This window comes from Aulonocara stuartgranti (genome assembly GCF_965226115.1).
Source record: "Aulonocara stuartgranti genome assembly, chromosome: 18".
Taxonomy (NCBI): Eukaryota; Metazoa; Chordata; class Actinopteri; order Cichliformes; family Cichlidae; genus Aulonocara; species Aulonocara stuartgranti.
Window position 1 is genome coordinate 25,141,993 of NC_138954.1, and position 18,118 is coordinate 25,160,110.

General features: G+C 40.8%; 1 protein-coding gene and 1 pseudogene across 2 annotated transcripts; one reads left to right on the forward strand and one right to left on the reverse strand.

Moving 5' to 3' along the window:
* Positions 1–646: 646 nt before the first annotated feature.
* On the reverse strand, positions 647–5,915 carry LOC309693706 (sorting nexin-16-like; annotated as a pseudogene). The gene is made up of 8 exons (XR_014280783.1): positions 5,809–5,915; positions 4,620–4,713; positions 3,016–3,102; positions 2,188–2,336; positions 2,013–2,082; positions 1,799–1,935; positions 1,603–1,708; positions 647–1,496 (listed from the first exon to the last, which is right to left on the reverse strand). The product of XR_014280783.1 is annotated as a sorting nexin-16-like (transcript).
* ripk2 (receptor-interacting serine-threonine kinase 2) lies at positions 5,560–17,388 on the forward strand. Its single transcript, XM_082513169.1, has 11 exons — positions 5,560–6,337; positions 7,153–7,306; positions 7,847–8,002; positions 8,771–8,922; positions 9,473–9,522; positions 9,618–9,779; positions 9,885–9,970; positions 12,483–12,578; positions 12,845–12,941; positions 13,103–13,306; positions 14,667–17,388. The coding sequence occupies exons 1-11, from the start codon at positions 6,144–6,146 to the stop codon at positions 15,044–15,046; spliced, it is 1,731 nt and encodes a 576-aa protein (XP_082369295.1). The 5' UTR covers positions 5,560–6,143; the 3' UTR covers positions 15,047–17,388.
* The last annotated feature ends 730 nt before the right edge of the window (positions 17,389–18,118 follow it).

Genomic DNA, 18,118 nt, shown 5'->3' on the forward strand with positions numbered 1-18,118 from the left:
TGAGGCGACTTATGTTGTGATTTGGCGCTATATAAATAAAATTGAATTGAATTGAATTGAATTGAATTGGACAAGTGGTTAAGAAATTTATTGACTGATGGATGGATGGTTGGAAATTTTATAGTAATCCATCCTACAGGGACAACGTTCGTAAAACTTCAAACTTAGTGTCAGTGCCAGAGAAAGTCTTGGGAGGCCACAAACGCCTGTACTAAACAGTGACCATTTAACCACCACCCTCACACTCCACCGCCTCCCTCCCACGGCCCTGATAACCTTAAGCAAATGGACCGATAATAAACAATCAGAGAAATGATAAAAACTATAAAATAAATCATTAAATCTTTGTTTTTTGCCACCTGATTTGTCCTTCATAATTAAACAAACGGGTTTAATTATGAAGCCGCCTACATCTCTTCATGCAGTAACACTGTGAAATACATAATTCTTTCTGCCCACCTCAAAAGAATATTTCACAGCTGCTGGGTAAGCTGTGGCCAGACTCACTGGATCCTGTAAAGAGTATGAACGTTTTTCTGCAGCCAAGCAAGCTGTAAGTGTGTTTATATATCTGACTATGGACAACCAGTTTTTCACAGTGAATGTTTTATTATTATTATTATTATTATTAATTTGCTCACCGATTGTTTTTTTATACAACCCACTCACATCCAGTCGAATGTTTTCATTGTACAAATCTAATAATTAAGCACCAACCTGCTCACAGCGGCAGCATAAAAGTAGCCTTCATGACCTCGGATAAGCCACACATATCTGGTTTATTCAGCGACTCAAACAGAATGAGTGAAAGGAAACAACATGGCCATTCAGTGTGATAACGGGGGCACATGAATGAGGCTTTACTTGGATGGATGTGGAGCTCTCTCTCTCACACACACACACATTCACACAGGCTTCCTTCATTGATTGCGAGCTGTTATTCACTACTGAAGAGGAAAACATCTCTCCCCTGCTTTTGTGCTTCTCTGCACTTAAATCTTACAGAGATTTCCCCGTGCGAGATAAGAACAGAACATCAAGTTCCCAGTGTCCCTCTCACTCAGATCTTTGCTGTCTCAAACTGTTATTGTGTTACAGTGCCCCCTTGTGGTCGTTCTGTTTTTTCAAATTTCCTATGCTTCAAAAAGAGCTTGTGTTCACTAAAATTCAAGATCAATGAAACATTGTCATCGATATGAATTGAATACATTACTTTGAAATAAAAAAATAAATAGGGATTTTTTTCCCCTCATTAGGCAGCATAATATGCTGTAAATACACATTATGGGACTTCTATGTGCTTGGTATTTTGAGGTAGTACTCTTAGTGACACCCTGAAAAGAATCAAATAAACATATGCATGGCAGGGGTTGGATTAAACTGCATCTGATGATTGTTTCGGCACTGCGGTGGTCACATCATAGACTTTCTTGTGCACTTGGGTTTAAGAGGAACCAGCAGGATGTCTGATGACCACTTGCACATGTTACTGTCACCTAGAGAAGAAGATACAGAAAACATTATTGATCATTAACACCGACATTTAAAAAAAACAGTGTTAGGTGACTGAGATTACATTTGTTGGTTCGATATGTTATTTACAGTTTGTTTCTTTGTCCATGTCAGTCACTGCATGTCCTCTGTGTCACTGTCTGTGGGGGTGGTGATTGTTGAAGCTTCAGAGCTCTCAGCAGAAAGTGACGGGGATCTGTGTGAGACGGGGGAAATGAACAGTTTCAGCACAGCATGCAGCTCCTGCTTTACTGTGTTTCCAGCTGTGCAACAGAAACATAATTACTTGGCTTCTTTTAGCAGCAGGTTGAGACAGTTCTCTCTCTCCTCCAAAGTCTTCTTCAGCCTGTCAGCTTCTCTCTGCTTGTCCGCGAGTTCGCTCTGAAGACGAAGGTGAGTTTCCTCGAGACTCTCACAAAAGGCCAGAGGGTGTTTGAGATACACAACGTTCCTTACATTCAACCCCTGAGACAATATCTTTGAGAGCAACGTGTCCTCACCCTGCTTTCCTCCAGGCTGTCAAACGGACTCGGTGCTTCAACCAAACACAGAAAGCGTCTTGCAGCTTCACTGGGGAACCAAAGGGGTTTATGTACAGGTCAAAATTAAACACGATTCAGGTCACCCACTAGAGTAGTACTGAAAAAAAGTCACAACACATGCACACACACACACCTTCTGAGGACTTCTTTGTGTAACACTAGGTTCTCCAAAAAGGTCTGCAGTCCAGCTTTCCTCCCTTCTAGAAACTCCTCGTCATAGCTGTTTTTGAGTCAGCGCTTAGGAGGCAGGGCTGGATGAAAGCTGGGGAAAAGCTCTTGAAGCTGCGTCAAGGCGACGAGCAAAAAGGGCAAAAACGGGAAACCAGAATCACTATGGCAACAATATTACATCAATGAGAGCCGAAAGCGTCGCTGAATCACGGTGCCGCAAATGAAAAAAACAGTTGCAGCAAGGTCTGCATGTGTATCGGACAAATGCATGAGGTAAAATGTCACTTTATAGGTTTTTCATTAGTCTGACTAATTTACTTTATGGGGGTGAGTTTGATAGCTTCACAGTATCACTCCACCTACAACATACACCTGTAGGGGGAGTGCTGGTTCTATCCCTGTCATTAAATATACTGGCTGTGAGCTGAACAGTCGCTGTGTTGTCCTTAATTCAAGTTATATTCTCCCCGATTCAAGGGTGCAACATGTGTGCCCAGCAAAGAGAGCGTACTGAACAAATCAGGCAGCAGATTGTTGCAGCCCTCAAACCAATCCACATGCACATCCACATGCAGCTAAACCATCCTTTTACTGCATGTGGAAAAATGTTGTTGGTTAAGACTGGCCGAGCAAAGTAATAGTCACTGATACTCAAGTGCTGAAGCATTTGCCATATATAATCTACCCCCTCCAGCCTCTCCGGGCTCCTCACGGCACGTCATTTCACCACCATGAATGTATAGGCTGCTTTACTAATATGTAGCTGCTGAGGTGCACGATATCTTCTCACCTTGTCACTGAGCCTGCAGAAGTCCGTGTATCTTCTGAAGATCACCCAGCTGTCTCCCTGACTCCCCGCCACCAGGATTTTATAAACCTACAGAACACAGACGACTATATGACAAATAACAGACACACGTATTGGTTTGCACTGAGTGCCTTGGCAAGTTGACACTGTACGCGTGTATTTCAGGTGCACATAAGAGCAAGAGCAGCAGGATAGTACAACATGTATAAGGAACATTGTAAATGCATCCTTTAAAAACAGCTGTAATGTCAATAAGATGATCTGTAATAAAGCATTTATAACACATTAAGAAAGTCTGGGTGGCGTATTTCACCCCTCTTCTCACAACAAACTGTAAACTGCAATATTATTCCTGTCACCGTTGTTCAGGTTTTCTCAGAGTGAGTGGATTGGTCTTGCTGTCTGGGTGTACGTCAGCATAGAACTGAATGAGATGTCATTACAAGCAATGCTGCTCAGGCAGCCGCATGCATATTATAAAATTAAACCTGAATCATTGATGACAAGTTCTTTATTTAGAAAGCCAACAGCTGCTCTCTCTTACTAGTTGTTTTATTTCTTCAGTTCCTTGATGACGACTTTCATCCGTGGTGCTAAGACAAAACCACGTCAGTCCAGTGTGGAATTCCCAAAGGTAGAGCGCCAACACAAAACTCCGGTAGCTGACAAATCTCGAATGAACCAATTTATTCTAACAGACATGCTGAAACAATCAGAGGATTGTTTTATTGTTTTATTTCCTGTTCCAGCCCTTTCTTTCTCTTTTGCTAGACAAATTTTAAAATGATACGAGTTCCTCTGGTTCCACAGTGTAACGGTTTGCACATCTGCCTAATCTGACTGATCCTGAAAGGAGATGCAAAACCCAAATCCGATAAAAAGAAATGTTCCAAACACGTGGCGTGGCCTGCTTTGGTGTTCCTTTGTGAAGGCAGCGTGTTCAACTCACACCCTCAGCATCAGCAATTACAACTTTTGTAATTCACTCATTTTTTGCCCACACAGCTAAATCCTTTCCAAAAAAACAAATATTGTTTGAAATTTAGCCAACAGTGATGTTATTTATAAAGGTAAAAATCCAACAAGCTTTTATTGCAGGCTTTTAAGGTCCTGCCCTTGTTAATGCAGTTTGCACAGTTTGTTCTTGGCTCTCTTGACTTGAACATGCGACTTTTACTTGTTTTATTATGCAGCTAACACACACACACATATAATATATATATGTGTGTGTAAGAATGTGCTTACTTAAAAATACATGATTGCACAATTTTGGAAACCCCTAAATCTGAGATCCTTTTTTTCTTTGGTTTTTCTTTTTTTTGTTTGGGTTTTTTTACATCAGGCCTGTTGTCTGCAGGAAAAGAAGAGTCCTCCCTTTAAATTCCTACTGTGAACTTTGTCCTCTCCTCCATATATATATATATATATATATATATATATATATATATATATATATATATATTGGGTGAATGTGCAGTAGTAGCAGCAAGCAGGTGAATTCTGTACATTAATAAGAATAGACATCTGATTATTTTACAGGATAGACAATATAAACATATTTAAAATTAAAGGAATTTGAAATGTACATTGTTCCAACAAGGCCTGCTCACGCTGACCCAGTCCACTGGAAAAGGTACTGGAGTAAATGGAATAGCTATCCGTGGTGGTCTTAGTGACGTACTGTGAACAAGGACACATGGTGAATTAGAATAAACACAGGGGGAACCACATGTACATGCACAGAGAGCATGGTAGTGTACTTACAGCGGATCAGTGCAAACACTTCCAGTGAGTCAGAGCGGGTGAAGGAACTACAGCACAGGGTTTTATAGAATCAAGCTTTGTTTCCCACCTGATCTGTGTAGGGATTGTCTCACTCCATACTCTTGCTGGCTCATCAAAAACACAGGGCAGTTTGTGTGACATTCACGTAAGCAGTATCATAGTACCTGATTTGTTGAAAGTCTGTTCTCGGTTTCAGATTACAGAGGGACACAGAGTCATGTGCTTTATGGTGTGTCTCATCCAACAGCACAAAAAGGGCGCATCCTGTTTCAGTAAATCCTAACAACGCACTTGTAAAAGGTCAAATTTATTACAAAAAATACCTATAATTTCAATAAATTAACACTAACTGTGACTTACCAAAAGGCCCAATTATCACGTAAACTCAAATTTGGAGCGATCAAATTATAAACACATAAAAAAATCAATAATAATAATAAATTTATTGAGACATCATGCATTTAACTGTCTTATTTGAAGAGTTTGTATAAGATCCTATCAGGATGTCTAAACTAAACTAGGATGTCTAAACCGAAGTTCTCTCAACTAAAACTAAAACCTATACTGCTACTGAAAAGAGAAAGTGCTACTTATGATCACATGAGACGAACATCGTATTTTGACATGTCTTTATAGCGTCGACACATCTGTAGGAAAGCCCCTGTTTTTTGGTGGGGGGATTCCCGCTGCTAAAAATCCCAATATTACCAATTGGGTTCATGCCGCAGGAGGAGGAGCTTTGTATCAGCGAAACTGAAACTAAAGTTGAGGTAAAGGCTCATTTATGATTTATGGTATTTTAACAGCGTGCCTCCTCAGTGTTTTTCCTAGACTTACCTCGCTGTTATCCATATTTGTACTGGGATTCTGAATGCGCTCAGAGGGCTGCTTGGAAAACGGGGTCAACTGTCTGAAGTTCTCCAAACCTACCCTCGTGAACGCATCTCGTAAAAGCCGGAAGCGTGTCGTCATTAGCAACAACAAACGCACCTGCTTAAATGAGCGCGGAGCTCAGCTGCGCTCTTCTTGTTGTTGTTTCGCCTTGGGTCCTGCGCACATTTAACTGTAGTCGCTGGGTGAAGGACAGCTGTCGCCGGTCAGCGGGTTCGCTGTTTATCGGCTGCTCTGTTTTGTCTGCTCGCCTCCTCCTCTGCAACATTAATGGTAGCTTAGCCTGCTAGCAGCCGGCTACGTTGTGGAATGCATGTGAATGGGAGCGCAGTTCCTCTTTGCGTTTATACCAAAAGAGGTAGTTCTGCCTTTATTGGCCAACCCCGTGAGAGATAAATCCTGAGAGACTTCGCGTAAGGGATTCAGAAACTGCTATGGAGCCAACTGCGGGCTGTTTGGATATCGGCAGCCTGACCAGCACCTTGCCGGTGATCCCCCAGAATAAACTGACGGACCTGTACTATCTGAGCGGAGGGGGCTTCGGCACCGTGTTCAAGGGGAAGCACTCCGACTGGAGGACCACTGTGGCCGTCAAGTGCCTGAAGCTCGACTCTCCAGTTATAGAAAGGTACTCAACACCGATCAGGCAACTTCGCGTAACAAGGTCTAGGTCACGGAGACACATTTCAGCCATTTATCGATGAATTGCACTACTACAGAAAAACTTTGTGCTGTTTCAGGATGATGCAGTAAAGTCTGCCTGTACTTACTCCACAGTAACAGCTGCAGCACTTGACCTAATTTGAGTCAAATGTGAGGCCTTCTTGTACATTTCAATGAAATGTGTTCAGAGTGCTCGAGCAGGTTTTTCATTCCTCTGGCAGGAAAAAGGCTAAAGAGTCTCTGTGGCTTACGTGTCCAGTGACTTCCAGCTGGAGGGCTAGTTTGCTCAGACTGACACAAATCTGAACTGCACAATATAAATATATATATAATTATATATATATATTTTAAATCCTACACTCATTCTTTATTTCTGGAAGCATGCAAATATACCACTCTGTTATAAAATTAAGTCCACCTTTTAATGTGAAATTCTTAAGCTTGTTTCACAAAACTGTTCACAACAACAGTGAACCAGGTCAACTGGATTTCAGTCAAATGTCCAGACATCATGACTCAGTTTGGTATTTATTGGTCACCTAGTAATGGGTCATTCTAAACATCTCTGCACAAATTCACAAGTGAGAAAATCTCAGATTTCTGCGTGTAACATTTTTACTCCTCTGTGTAATCAAGAGTTTCAGCAAGATTGTATACGGCATTTTTGGTCTGTGTTTCTAGAAGGATTTTATCTTAAATATTCATTTACCTCACTATCACAAAAGTGCTGTCAGTGCTGTTTTGTTTTTGTTATTTATTCTGTGTCTGGCTGTGTTTCAGAGAGAGGAACTGCCTGCTGAAGGAGGCCGAGGTACTCCACAAAGCCAGGTTCAACTACATCATCCAGATCTTTGGTGTCTGCAATGAGCCTCGTATCTTCTGCATAGTCACGGAGTTCATGAGCAATGGATCTCTGGACCGGTTACTCCATGAGGTAGCTCATCAAGTTCACTTCCTATCACTAGGAACTCTTCTAGTCTGAGCAATGCACCCTTAAATAAACCATTTAGATTGCCACTGAGTGGCACCAGTTTTCTCTGGTTTAGATTGTTAGCTGTGAGAGTTGCCCAGACTACACACTGGAAAAAATGAAGGTTTTATAGTTGTTGCATTTGGATTTTTGTTGCCAAAAGAGGTCAGCTGATGGAGTTGCATTGGTCTGTTGTTTTTCTCTCTTGTGCATCACTCATCATGTGAGTGTATGACTCTTTTTCCTTTCAGCGGGACTATAAACAAAAGCGAAAGCTCGAAGTAATTAGTATCTGATGAAGTAGGGAAAGAGAAGCTGAGCACTGAGGGAAGCAGACAGCTATGCACAAGGGAAATTCCCACTGGGCTGAGTGTAGTAATTTTTTCAGTCTTTATTTCAAGCTCTTGCATTGTTTTGTACTTTCACTGTAGTAAAACCCACATTTCCCTCTTTTATTTACATTTATGATATCTTTAGCCCATCTTTGTAATCTCTGCCTTACAGAAGGACGTGTACCCTGTTCTTGCCTGGCCTTTGCGTTTGAGGATTCTGTATGAGATCGCCCTTGGGGTTAACTTCCTTCACAACATGAACCCACCCCTCGTACATCACGACCTAAAGACCCAAAACATTCTGCTGGATGGTGAATTTCATGTTAAGGTATGCGATAAGTATGAGGTGCGTGCAGAACAGGAAAATCTATGACATCACCTTCAACCGTGTCAGTGTGTTTGTTGGAGCTGTAACAAAAGGTTACAGCTGCTTAGGTGGTTACAGTTATAGTCACATGTATTGTGTACGTTACCAGACTAACTTAGACATAGTGGATAAGCTGCACATACCCTATGTACTGCTTATCTGCTACTCTTTATGAAACATACAATTTTTATTAGCATAAAAAGTATAAACTATATTTTTCAGGTTGTTCAGACTGATTTCTTTTTCTTTCATGGCCTAATTAAAGTGAATATATTATACTCATATCAACTCCATATTTAAGCTTTTGGACTGTAAAACAAACTCCTCTCCTTTAAACTTTCTTCTGATTGGCTGCCCCTCACAAACAGAAGGTTCAAACAGCAGGTGGGTGGTGCTAGTCTGCTGACACTCAGCGCTGTGTGCCTAAGATGAGCACATAAAGATAATACAGTATCAGTAAGAGGGGATAGAGATAACAGTAGAAGAGAAAAAACCTCCCTGAAACTGACTATTTAGGGCAGTTTCAGTATCCACCATTGTAACAGGAAATAAGAAAGGCATAATAACTTCCCCTTAAAGATCCGTTATTATACAAAAGGCTGTCCTCCCGCTGCAGTTATCAACCTTATTTGACTTTTTGTCACGAATTAATTTAAGACTCGTAAAATGTAAAACTGGCTTTGTATAACTTTGTCTGTCTGCGGTTGCTAACTTTCTGCTTCTCTCCAGATTGCAGACTTTGGCCTATCGAAGTGGCGACAGCTGTCAGTGAGTAGAGGCTCGGGGTCCAAGCCAGCTGAGGGTACAGTGATCTACATGCCCCCTGAGGAGTACGAACCATCCAAGAGCCGCCGGGCCGACGTGAAGCACGATATGTACAGGTAAGACACCAGAACCCAGTAACTATTATGTAGAAGTCAGTCTCAAAATGTACATCCTTCCCTGAAGATTTAGCAGAAAAAGTCTCTATGACTTATCTGTGTTACTATAAACTCTGATAACTTCCGTGTTTGTTGAGCACAATAAGCAGTTAAGGGAAATGAGGCTTTCCTTCCTGTAAAGATGAAACGGAGTTCCTGCCTCAGCTTGCATTGCTTGCATACCACTGCAGGGCCCAGTGTCAAAGGCTAAAATCAGTCGTGCCAGACAAAAAAATCAGACCTAACTGTTGAGATCCACGAGTCTGTCAGAAAAGGAATTCAGATTATTTTTCTGCTTTGATAAGAGAGCTCTACTTTCCGCTGATGCAGTCTTTGTAAATTTTGCGCAAGAGGTTACGCTCGCTGCAACGGATCAATCAGTCATGGCTTTGAGAGTCATCCCTGAAGCTGGCTTGTGGTAGAGTCCCTCAACTATAAGGGGAAATGCCAATATCTGGCAACTTAGTAACTCTTCCCTTAACTGTTTTCCTCTTTGATAATTGGATTCTAGCTATGCCATCATCATGTGGGAGGTGCTGTCCAGGCAGATCCCGTTTAAAGGTAACTGCTCGTTTTGGGGTTTGTTTTTTTTCACATCATACTTTGTTCCTACTTGACCCTTTTTGAGTCACTAATATGTGTGTGTTTATGTTCAGAGGTGACCAATGGCATTCAGATCATGTTCAGCGTGCTGCGTGGTCTGCGTCCTGACACCAGCCTGGAGAGCCTGTCCGCAGACATCCCCAGCAGAGAAACGCTCATCAATCTTATGACAGCCGGCTGGAACGCTAATCCAGATGAACGGCCTTCCTTCCAAAGTATGCTCATACAAATGACTAAAGTGCGCACTGCTAATGGGACGGTAGTTCTGCGTTACGTCTTTGGCAGGATTTAGCAGTGTGATGCGTTTCCTACCATTTCAGATTGTTTGATAGAGCTGGAGCCTATGGTGAGGGTGTTTGACGAAATAGAGTTCCTGGAAGCTGTGCTGCAGATCAAAAAGAAAAAGGTCAGTTTTTATATTTCTTCTTTATGTACCTGTAGGGAAATCTGTGTAGCACTTTTTTTTTTTCTTTTGAAAACTACTTTTGATTTATTTCAAAATTAAATTTGCATTTCCTCTGATCCACAAAGAGTGTATTGTGGGATGGTATCGTGTGTCTGTCTGTCAGCATGCGCTCAGGTGTGTCAGCTTACAGTAAGAGAAATCTGGTGAAACTAGTTTGAGACAGACTGTGGCTCAGAGTATGACTTTAGTTTCATGATGATGTCTCACAGCCATGCATATGAAAAATAAATGCACAGGCTTTGATGCAGCTTATAGCTACAGTGGCGTGCGTGTGCCCGTGCGTGTGCGTGTGTGTGTGTGAACTGTTAATGGCCAGATTTTTACAGCTAGTGCATCACCTAAAGTGTCATAAAATCTTTCCTTTCCTTAGTAATTGCACAGGGGTTCCCTGAATTGGCAGTTTATCACAGGTCTACTGGATCAGCTTGTCACCTTTTCAAATTGATTAGAAGGAAAATGATAAAGGAAAAAAAGATAAATGTGATCTAGAAAAAAAAAAACAGGAAACCAATAAACAGCGGCGAAATGCAGCAGGGGCCTCTGACAGACTCAGTCTGGGGACATTGTGGCTCATAGTTGGGGAATTACTCATTTAATTAGTTCATTATTTTATTTTGTTTACTATGCAAACGGCAAAACAGGGAGATGTGTTGATAAATTGAAAGCTGCCACTAATTTGTGCACATCAAGCTATGATCCTGTAATTACCAGTATCTTCGACGAGGTACTGAACCACTTGCATATAACACCCCCATACCAGCATAGTTTTGCTGACGTTAATGGTAGGGTGGGTTTGGAGCTCTGCAGTTACTGAGCAGAGCATTGGCAACTTTTCCACACTCTGCAGCTCACTCTGTAGTTTTGTAGTTCACTTCAGTTCTGAGTTCCTAAATACGTCCACCTTACAGTAATACCACGTATAGCAGTTAATATCAGTTGTGGAATAGATGGGAAAGGGGAAAGAACTATCAAACTGACTTGTTACAATGGTGGGATCCTATTACAGCAGCATGCTCAAATTCAATGAGCTCTTTAAAATTACCCATTCTTTCGCAAATGTTTGTAAAGGCAGAACACATGGCTTGGTGCTTGATTTCATACACCTGTGGTAATGGGACAGAAAACATCTGAATTGAAGGATTAAGAGGTATGGCCTCCAGCTGGCTGGAAGTTAGCTAACAACTGGACACCCGTGCCCCCGATTTACAGTTTTGTCCAAAGTAGTTAAGTGTTCAAAAACCCAAAATGGTAAAGGAAGAAAAAAGGCAGTCTACCTGAAATGTCAGACTAAAGGATTCAAAGTAAAAACCAATTGGTGATGCCATCTTTTCTATACAGTTTTTGTTTGGTGATCATTAAAAGAACTCTTCTTCAAAAGACTGTCACAGGTTAGTGTTTTTGCTTAGCAGACATAGATGGTTAATTATTAACATTAGATACATTTTTTTATTTATAGTTGGCTGTGTATGGACACACACATTTACGCAAGTATAAATGTTGAATGTGCAATTTGGGGCAGTTTAAATTGCACTGTGACTCAGTGAGAGAGATTAAAAACTGACATCATAATTTCCCTTCAGCATATCCTTCCTCTTTATATTTTCAGTGTATATGTGACTTTGCAGTCACATGTCTGTTTCTAATCCGTACTTTCAACAAGCACAAAATTGAACTACATGCAGTTAAAGGCAGCAGGGAACTAACTGTGCTAAAGAACAATCTATAGTGTTATTATTGTCTGTTAGCTGCAGAGTACTGAAGAAAAAAGTTAACAGCGTGTATTTTTAGTACTCCTTTTTTTTCCCTCCTCTAAATATCCTCACTTGCATAAGTCACAGAAGTTATGAAAACATCAGTGACCTTTAGTTTTGTTCAGTGTATTGTTATATATGTTAAACACGTTGGTTATACATTATCTTAGCTGGTAATGTACAAACTTGATTCCAACAAAGTTGTCACTCTTTAAAATGTAAATAAAAAGTAGAATAAAGTCATTTCCAAAACTCCTTTTATTTAAAGAAAATTTGTCATTTTAATAGTTAGATGACAGAAACTCGTCTCTAAAAGTTAGGACATGGTCATGTTTACTACTGTGTAGCATCACATCAGCTACGTTAGCAAAGAGCATCACTAGAATGAATGGGTGGATCAGCAGGTTGATGTATACTGTATATTTGTTTTTTTTATCAACACCAGAACCTGCTGCTTTGTTGGGCAAGTCAATATTTGACTGTGTGGTCAGATACTGCAACATTCTCCTTACACTGTCCGATATAGTTTTATGGGATTTTTTTGTAAATGTAATCCTTTCTTTCAGTGTTAGTGGAATTTTTTTGGTCTCTGTACTTTTTTTTTTTTTTTTTTTTTTTAAGCAAGGGATTGACAGTTAAAGTATTTTGAAGTTGACCTTTTTGTTGGTGGTTGTGCCGTATCTCTTTTGCTCCTCACACAGCTGAGGTCACAGTGTTGTTCAGCCCCAGCAGCCTGTCAGAAGGGGAGTGAGGAGGAAACTCCAAGTATGCCAAAGGACAGGCCCAGCCAGTGGACGGTCAGTATCTACTCGTCACCTACACTGAGAATAAAGATGACGTGTGTGAAGCGTGGTTTTTTTTTTGTTTTGTTTTGTTTTTTTGTTGTTGTTGTTTTGTTGTTGTTTTTTTAATTTATGCATGTTGTCAGCCGGTAACTGAACCTGAATAATTTACTTGGCTTATAATGAAAACGGTGACATGGAGGGATGCAGTTCAACATGAAGGTGTGTCGTTGTGGTCATGTATGAACATAAATGAAACCTCACCGTTTCCTCTGTCGCAGGAGGGCACTACATCAGGCTCGGGGTCTTGTTCCTCTCAGGACACGGACATATCTCTACCGGGCGCCCTTTCCAGCAGCAATGCTGCATCCGCTAAACGTAATGACACCAACACCTTTACCAAGTATCACCACTGATAATCTTTAAAGGAAGTGGTGTGACTTGATGTCATAGAGTTCAAAAATAATACTTTAGTCTCCGTTTCAGTGTATGCTCTGTTTGGCTGCTGGGCACATCACTTTTCTTGTTCTGTTTTTCAGCTGTAGATTGCCTTCCATCGTCATTCATGCCTCACAGTCTGGAGTCTCCACAGTCATTGAAGGATGTCTATGATAAACTAGGATGTGGGGATAAACTGAACGGCTGGACGAATGATTTAAACATACTCAGCAAGCCTGAACCAATCGCCGAATGTGAGACAAAGCTGGTTAATGTCTCCCTCAAAGCACAGCCTCAGCCTCAAGGTACAAGAAGCTCCATCGTGCATCTGTTGGTGTGTGAATGCGTGGACCTGTGTCCCATTTTTAAGTCTTTATGATAGACGAGTGCATGTGAAAAACAGTGCAGCTCATGATTCAGTAGGCTGTAAAACTACGTTTGGCAGCAGTAATGATTCTCTGTACCACTTTATCAGTCTCTCACACGCTCTTCTTTACAGCATTACTTCAGTTCACTGAAGTTTGTGGGCTTTCATTTGTGGACAGCTCTTTGACTGGACCATTTTAACAATTTGATATTTTCTTTTTCTCAGCTGTTCTGTGTTTGGGATCATTGTCCTGTTACATGACTCCGTTTCGGCCACACTTTAGCTGTCAGACAAAGGAGTTCATGTTTGATTCAATGACTGCAACCTGCCTGGGTCATGTGGCTGCAAAACAAGCCTAAATTATCGCCCTTCCGCCAGCATGCTTAACATTTGGTATGAGGTGATTGTGCTGATATGCTGTTTGGTTTGCACCACACATGGTGTTGTACGTTATGGCCAAACATCTCCGCTTTGGTCTCATCTGTCCAGAGGACATTATTCCTGAGATTTGATCAGATGCAACTTTGCAAACTTAAACAATACATGTTTTTAGAGACTTTCTCCTGATAAGATCTTCAAACAAGAACTTGTTCAATGTTTTTCTGAGTGTTTGTCATGAACTTTAGCATATAGGCCTGTAGAGTCTGAGACGTAGCTTTTGGGTTTTTCCCAGTATTGCTCATTCTGTCCATCAAGTACATTTGCTGGGATGTCCAGTCCTGGGAAGATTGTGGCATTGTGTTAGCACAGCTGAATGCTCCAGACGAGAAAATTGTCAAAACTTTTGCTTTTTTTTTTTTTTTTTTTTTTTTGAGGTGCTCACACTTGCTGATGATCAGTTAACCAAGTGAATTAAATTAGTAACACCCAGCTGCCGCTTAGCTTCTTAATTCCTATGGGAGCAGTAGAGATGCACTTTGTTTTTCACAGGACCTGCCTGTTCTAGTTGCACTTTTCTTTTTGTTTTCCTGGACACATGGTACCGATAAGCTATCAACCTCATAATTCATGTTTCTGTGTTTTGCTGGCTCTGTCTAGTACAGGGCATTCAAGCGCACTTCGATCATTTTAGTGTAACTTTTATTTCTTCCTTAAGAAGATACAAATTAGAATCATAGTGATGCTGTTATCGTTCCTTTGTTCTTGACTAGTAGGCCCTGATAGCAAGTTACACTCCTATTCAGCTGATTGGTGTAACGTAACTTTGATTTGTAACACTTTACACTTTTGGTATAAAGAGTATATTTCACCCTTGCAGCAATGTTCAGCAAATAAGGCATAACTTTTTCTTGTTGCAGGTTACTCTCCTCCACCGCGGCACTCTCCTCCTCTGCAAGGTCCCATCTCCCAGTGGATTGCAATCCGGCGTGAGGAAATTGTCTCCCAGATGACGGAGGCTTGTCTGAACCAGAGCTTGGACGCCCTGCTGTCCCACTCCATGCTGATGAAAGAGGATTACGAACTGGTGATCAACCAGCCCACACGCACCGCTAAGGTCCGCCGACTTCTGGACACCTGCGACAAACACAACGAAGACTTCTCCCGCATCGTTGTCCGCAAGCTGCACGACAACAAGCAGATGAGCCTGCAGCCGTACCCGCCTGAAATCAGCTCGCCTATGGTGGCACCAAGCGCACCGTCACTGTCCATGTCCTACAATATCCCCAGGAAGATGTAGCAGCACTCACGGCCAAGACTTCCACATAAAGACTGTGCCAACTTGACACTACAACTAACTCTTTCTTGTTCCGTGTCATCCAGACACTCGCCACGGTTTAGACGGAAGAACAGCTGGTTGAGCAACTAAAGTTACAGGTACAAAAACGTCATGTGTTACTATGGACACATCAACTCAAGATTTAAGGTTTTATTCTGTATGTTTAGAATCAAAAAGACTTTAACTGAAGCAGTGATTATTTTTTTAATGTTACGGATTTGATGTGAATATTTATTTGTAGTCCCTAAGTGGCTATATTGAGTGGTTTTCACTCTTTTTGGTATCTAATGCTTTTTGTCTGAAGACTATTAGATTAATGTTGGCCTGTTTGTGCGATCGTGTATCAGTATTTGCAGAATGCAAACGTCCTCATTTATTTGATGCAACTAAAGACAGGAGGACTGTTAACTGGAAAACCTGCTGTAAAAATAAGGTTTAACTCTTCTAGCAATCTTTATTCAAGTATCATGTATTTATGGGTTCTGGTCATGTTTACGGCCTGAGTGAGCGAGTGTATTGTTGTTCTATTTAAGCACAAGGTCTACAGAAAGTTTGAATAAGTGTTACTTTAAATAAGCGTTCCTGAACTTTAGCAGCTTTGCCAAACTAAGAGGAAAAGTTGGACTGAGTTGTGACCCAGTGGCAGACTGCATGGAAAGTTTTTACTCTTCCTCTATTTATCGCCAAGCTAAAGAGAGTCACAGGGTCACAAACTAAAGAGGAAGCTGAGAGGGTAATACAACACCCAGAAAGAGGGATGTGGGTATGTGTGTGTGTGTGTCTGCATATAGTGGGTCATTAAAATTGGACCAAGTATGTGCTCTCATTTCTTTCGGTCGGTTCAGTAGCGACCTCACCTCAGAGACTTCAGGCTTATCTGGATCTTTCCAGACTTGACCTATCTTCCACAGACTCTAAGCTGAGATTACAAATAAATGTATTCCAACTGAGCTTCTCTGCAGTAGCATAAGAAAAAAAATCGAATACATGAAAATCCAGCTTTGCTTGTAGCAGATCTTTAGTTTACCTGTTCAGCGTATTTTTCTTGAACGTTGCAACTTTTTTTTGCGGTTGCTACGCAGTCTGCTCAAAACAGCAGCAACATGTTTATTAAATCTGTCAGTCACTGACCTGCAAGGCAGAAAACTGTTGCATAAGTATACAATAAGCAAGTACTGGTTTATCTGTTAAACTATACCTTTGTCTGCCACAGGGCTCTTTGTTAGCTCCTTGACATAATAAGCATATATTGTACGTTCTTTCTGCCAGAATATGCTGTAGTTACACAACAGATATTTTCTGTTTTATTAGCATGTGTGCTCCTGCAGTTAACATATATATTCAGTCAATTAGCAAACAAACTGCCTATTTCATTCCCCATTTGGCATCTTTTAATGTGCCAAACATATTTTGTTGTTGTTGTTGTTGTTTAACCCTTCAGTGTCTCAAATAATCAAACATGCAAACCTATTCACAAACTGTCCTACACTGATTCTTAATAACTCCATTGCTTTTGCCTGTCAACACTTTCATCAGTAAGTAATTGTTTTGGTGGGTATGTTATGTGTATGCATGTGAGCTTTTCTTTTTTCTTTTTAAATACACACGGGCCTTGCCGCCCTCAACACTGCCTTCACTTCCTCAAATGGGTGCTTGCAATGACAATATTAAGCCGTGGCTCTGGATTTCAGTACCACCTACAACACATTCATCACAGGACAGTCAGTGTGATTAATTAATGTTTTTTTTCATACACATGTTCTGCATCATTCAGTCCAAAGTGACCACAGTTCAATGAAGACCTGAATCACACAGTGGGGAATGAGTCACAGCACACCAGACTTTGTAAAACACTGTTAGAGCAAATTATGCTCGAATGACAAAATGTCATTTAGATTAGAAAGGCCGAGCAGGGTCGATCTGCTTCCGTATGTTGGACTGGTATTGTTTTTGAAATCTGTGCCTCATATTCTGCTTCTGGTCCCACCTCAAGTTACAGGCAAATGCCTTCTACGTGCATATCAAGCAAAGGTGAGTGAAAATGCTGTAGATTTGATAGTGGTGTGTATATGTTGTAACATATTTTTTTACTGTTTTTCTGTGATGTGTTTATTTGATACTTGTAGAAATACCAACTGAAAAATACGGAGCTAATTTAGAGCCCTTGTATTCAGTAGTGTCAGCCGATTGAGCAGTTCTGTCAGAGGTTTAACATGATGTGTAGCTGTGGTTTCAACTAGGATTTTCTTTTTTTATATTGTGTCAAACTCTTCATTAAAATGGCTACTCTGTTTTTAATTTAATTTGGTCTAATTTCTGCTTCTTGTTTTTGTAACAGTAATTTTAAAGGAACACTTTGCTCCTTTAATTGAGCTTCACTGAAAAATACACTTATCTGCCACTTTATTATGTACAGGTTGCTAATACTGAGTTGGACCCATTTTTGCCCTAATTCTTGGCAAAATAAATTCAACAAGTTGCTGGAAACATTCCTCTGAGATTTTGGACCATATCGACATGACTGCATCACACAGTTGCTGCAGATTTATCAACTGCATGTCTGTAATATGACTGTGCATTTGTGAAATAAACGCGTTGACATGACACATTATCCTGAAGGGTACACAGTGGTCATAATGATATGGACATGGTCAACAATAATACTCTAGTAGTCTGAGGTGATCAGCTGGTGCTAAGTGAAGTGTGCCAAGAACCACACTCTTACACCACTACAGTCATCTATACAGGGCAGGATATGCCAATACCTTTGTTTATGCCAAAGTGTCACTTAAATCACCTTTCCTATGATGTTTGGTTGAACTTGAGCAGCTTTCTTCGACTACATTAACATGCCTAAATGCATAGAGTTGCTACTATGTGTTTGGCTACCAATAACTAGATATTTGAGTTTACAAGCAGTTCAACTGGTGTACATGCCTATTAAGTGCACATGAAAGATGTATGAAGCCACATTGACATCACCTACTGGTTTGTGAATTTTTGGAGCTAGAAGGTATTTGGATTATTTAGCTA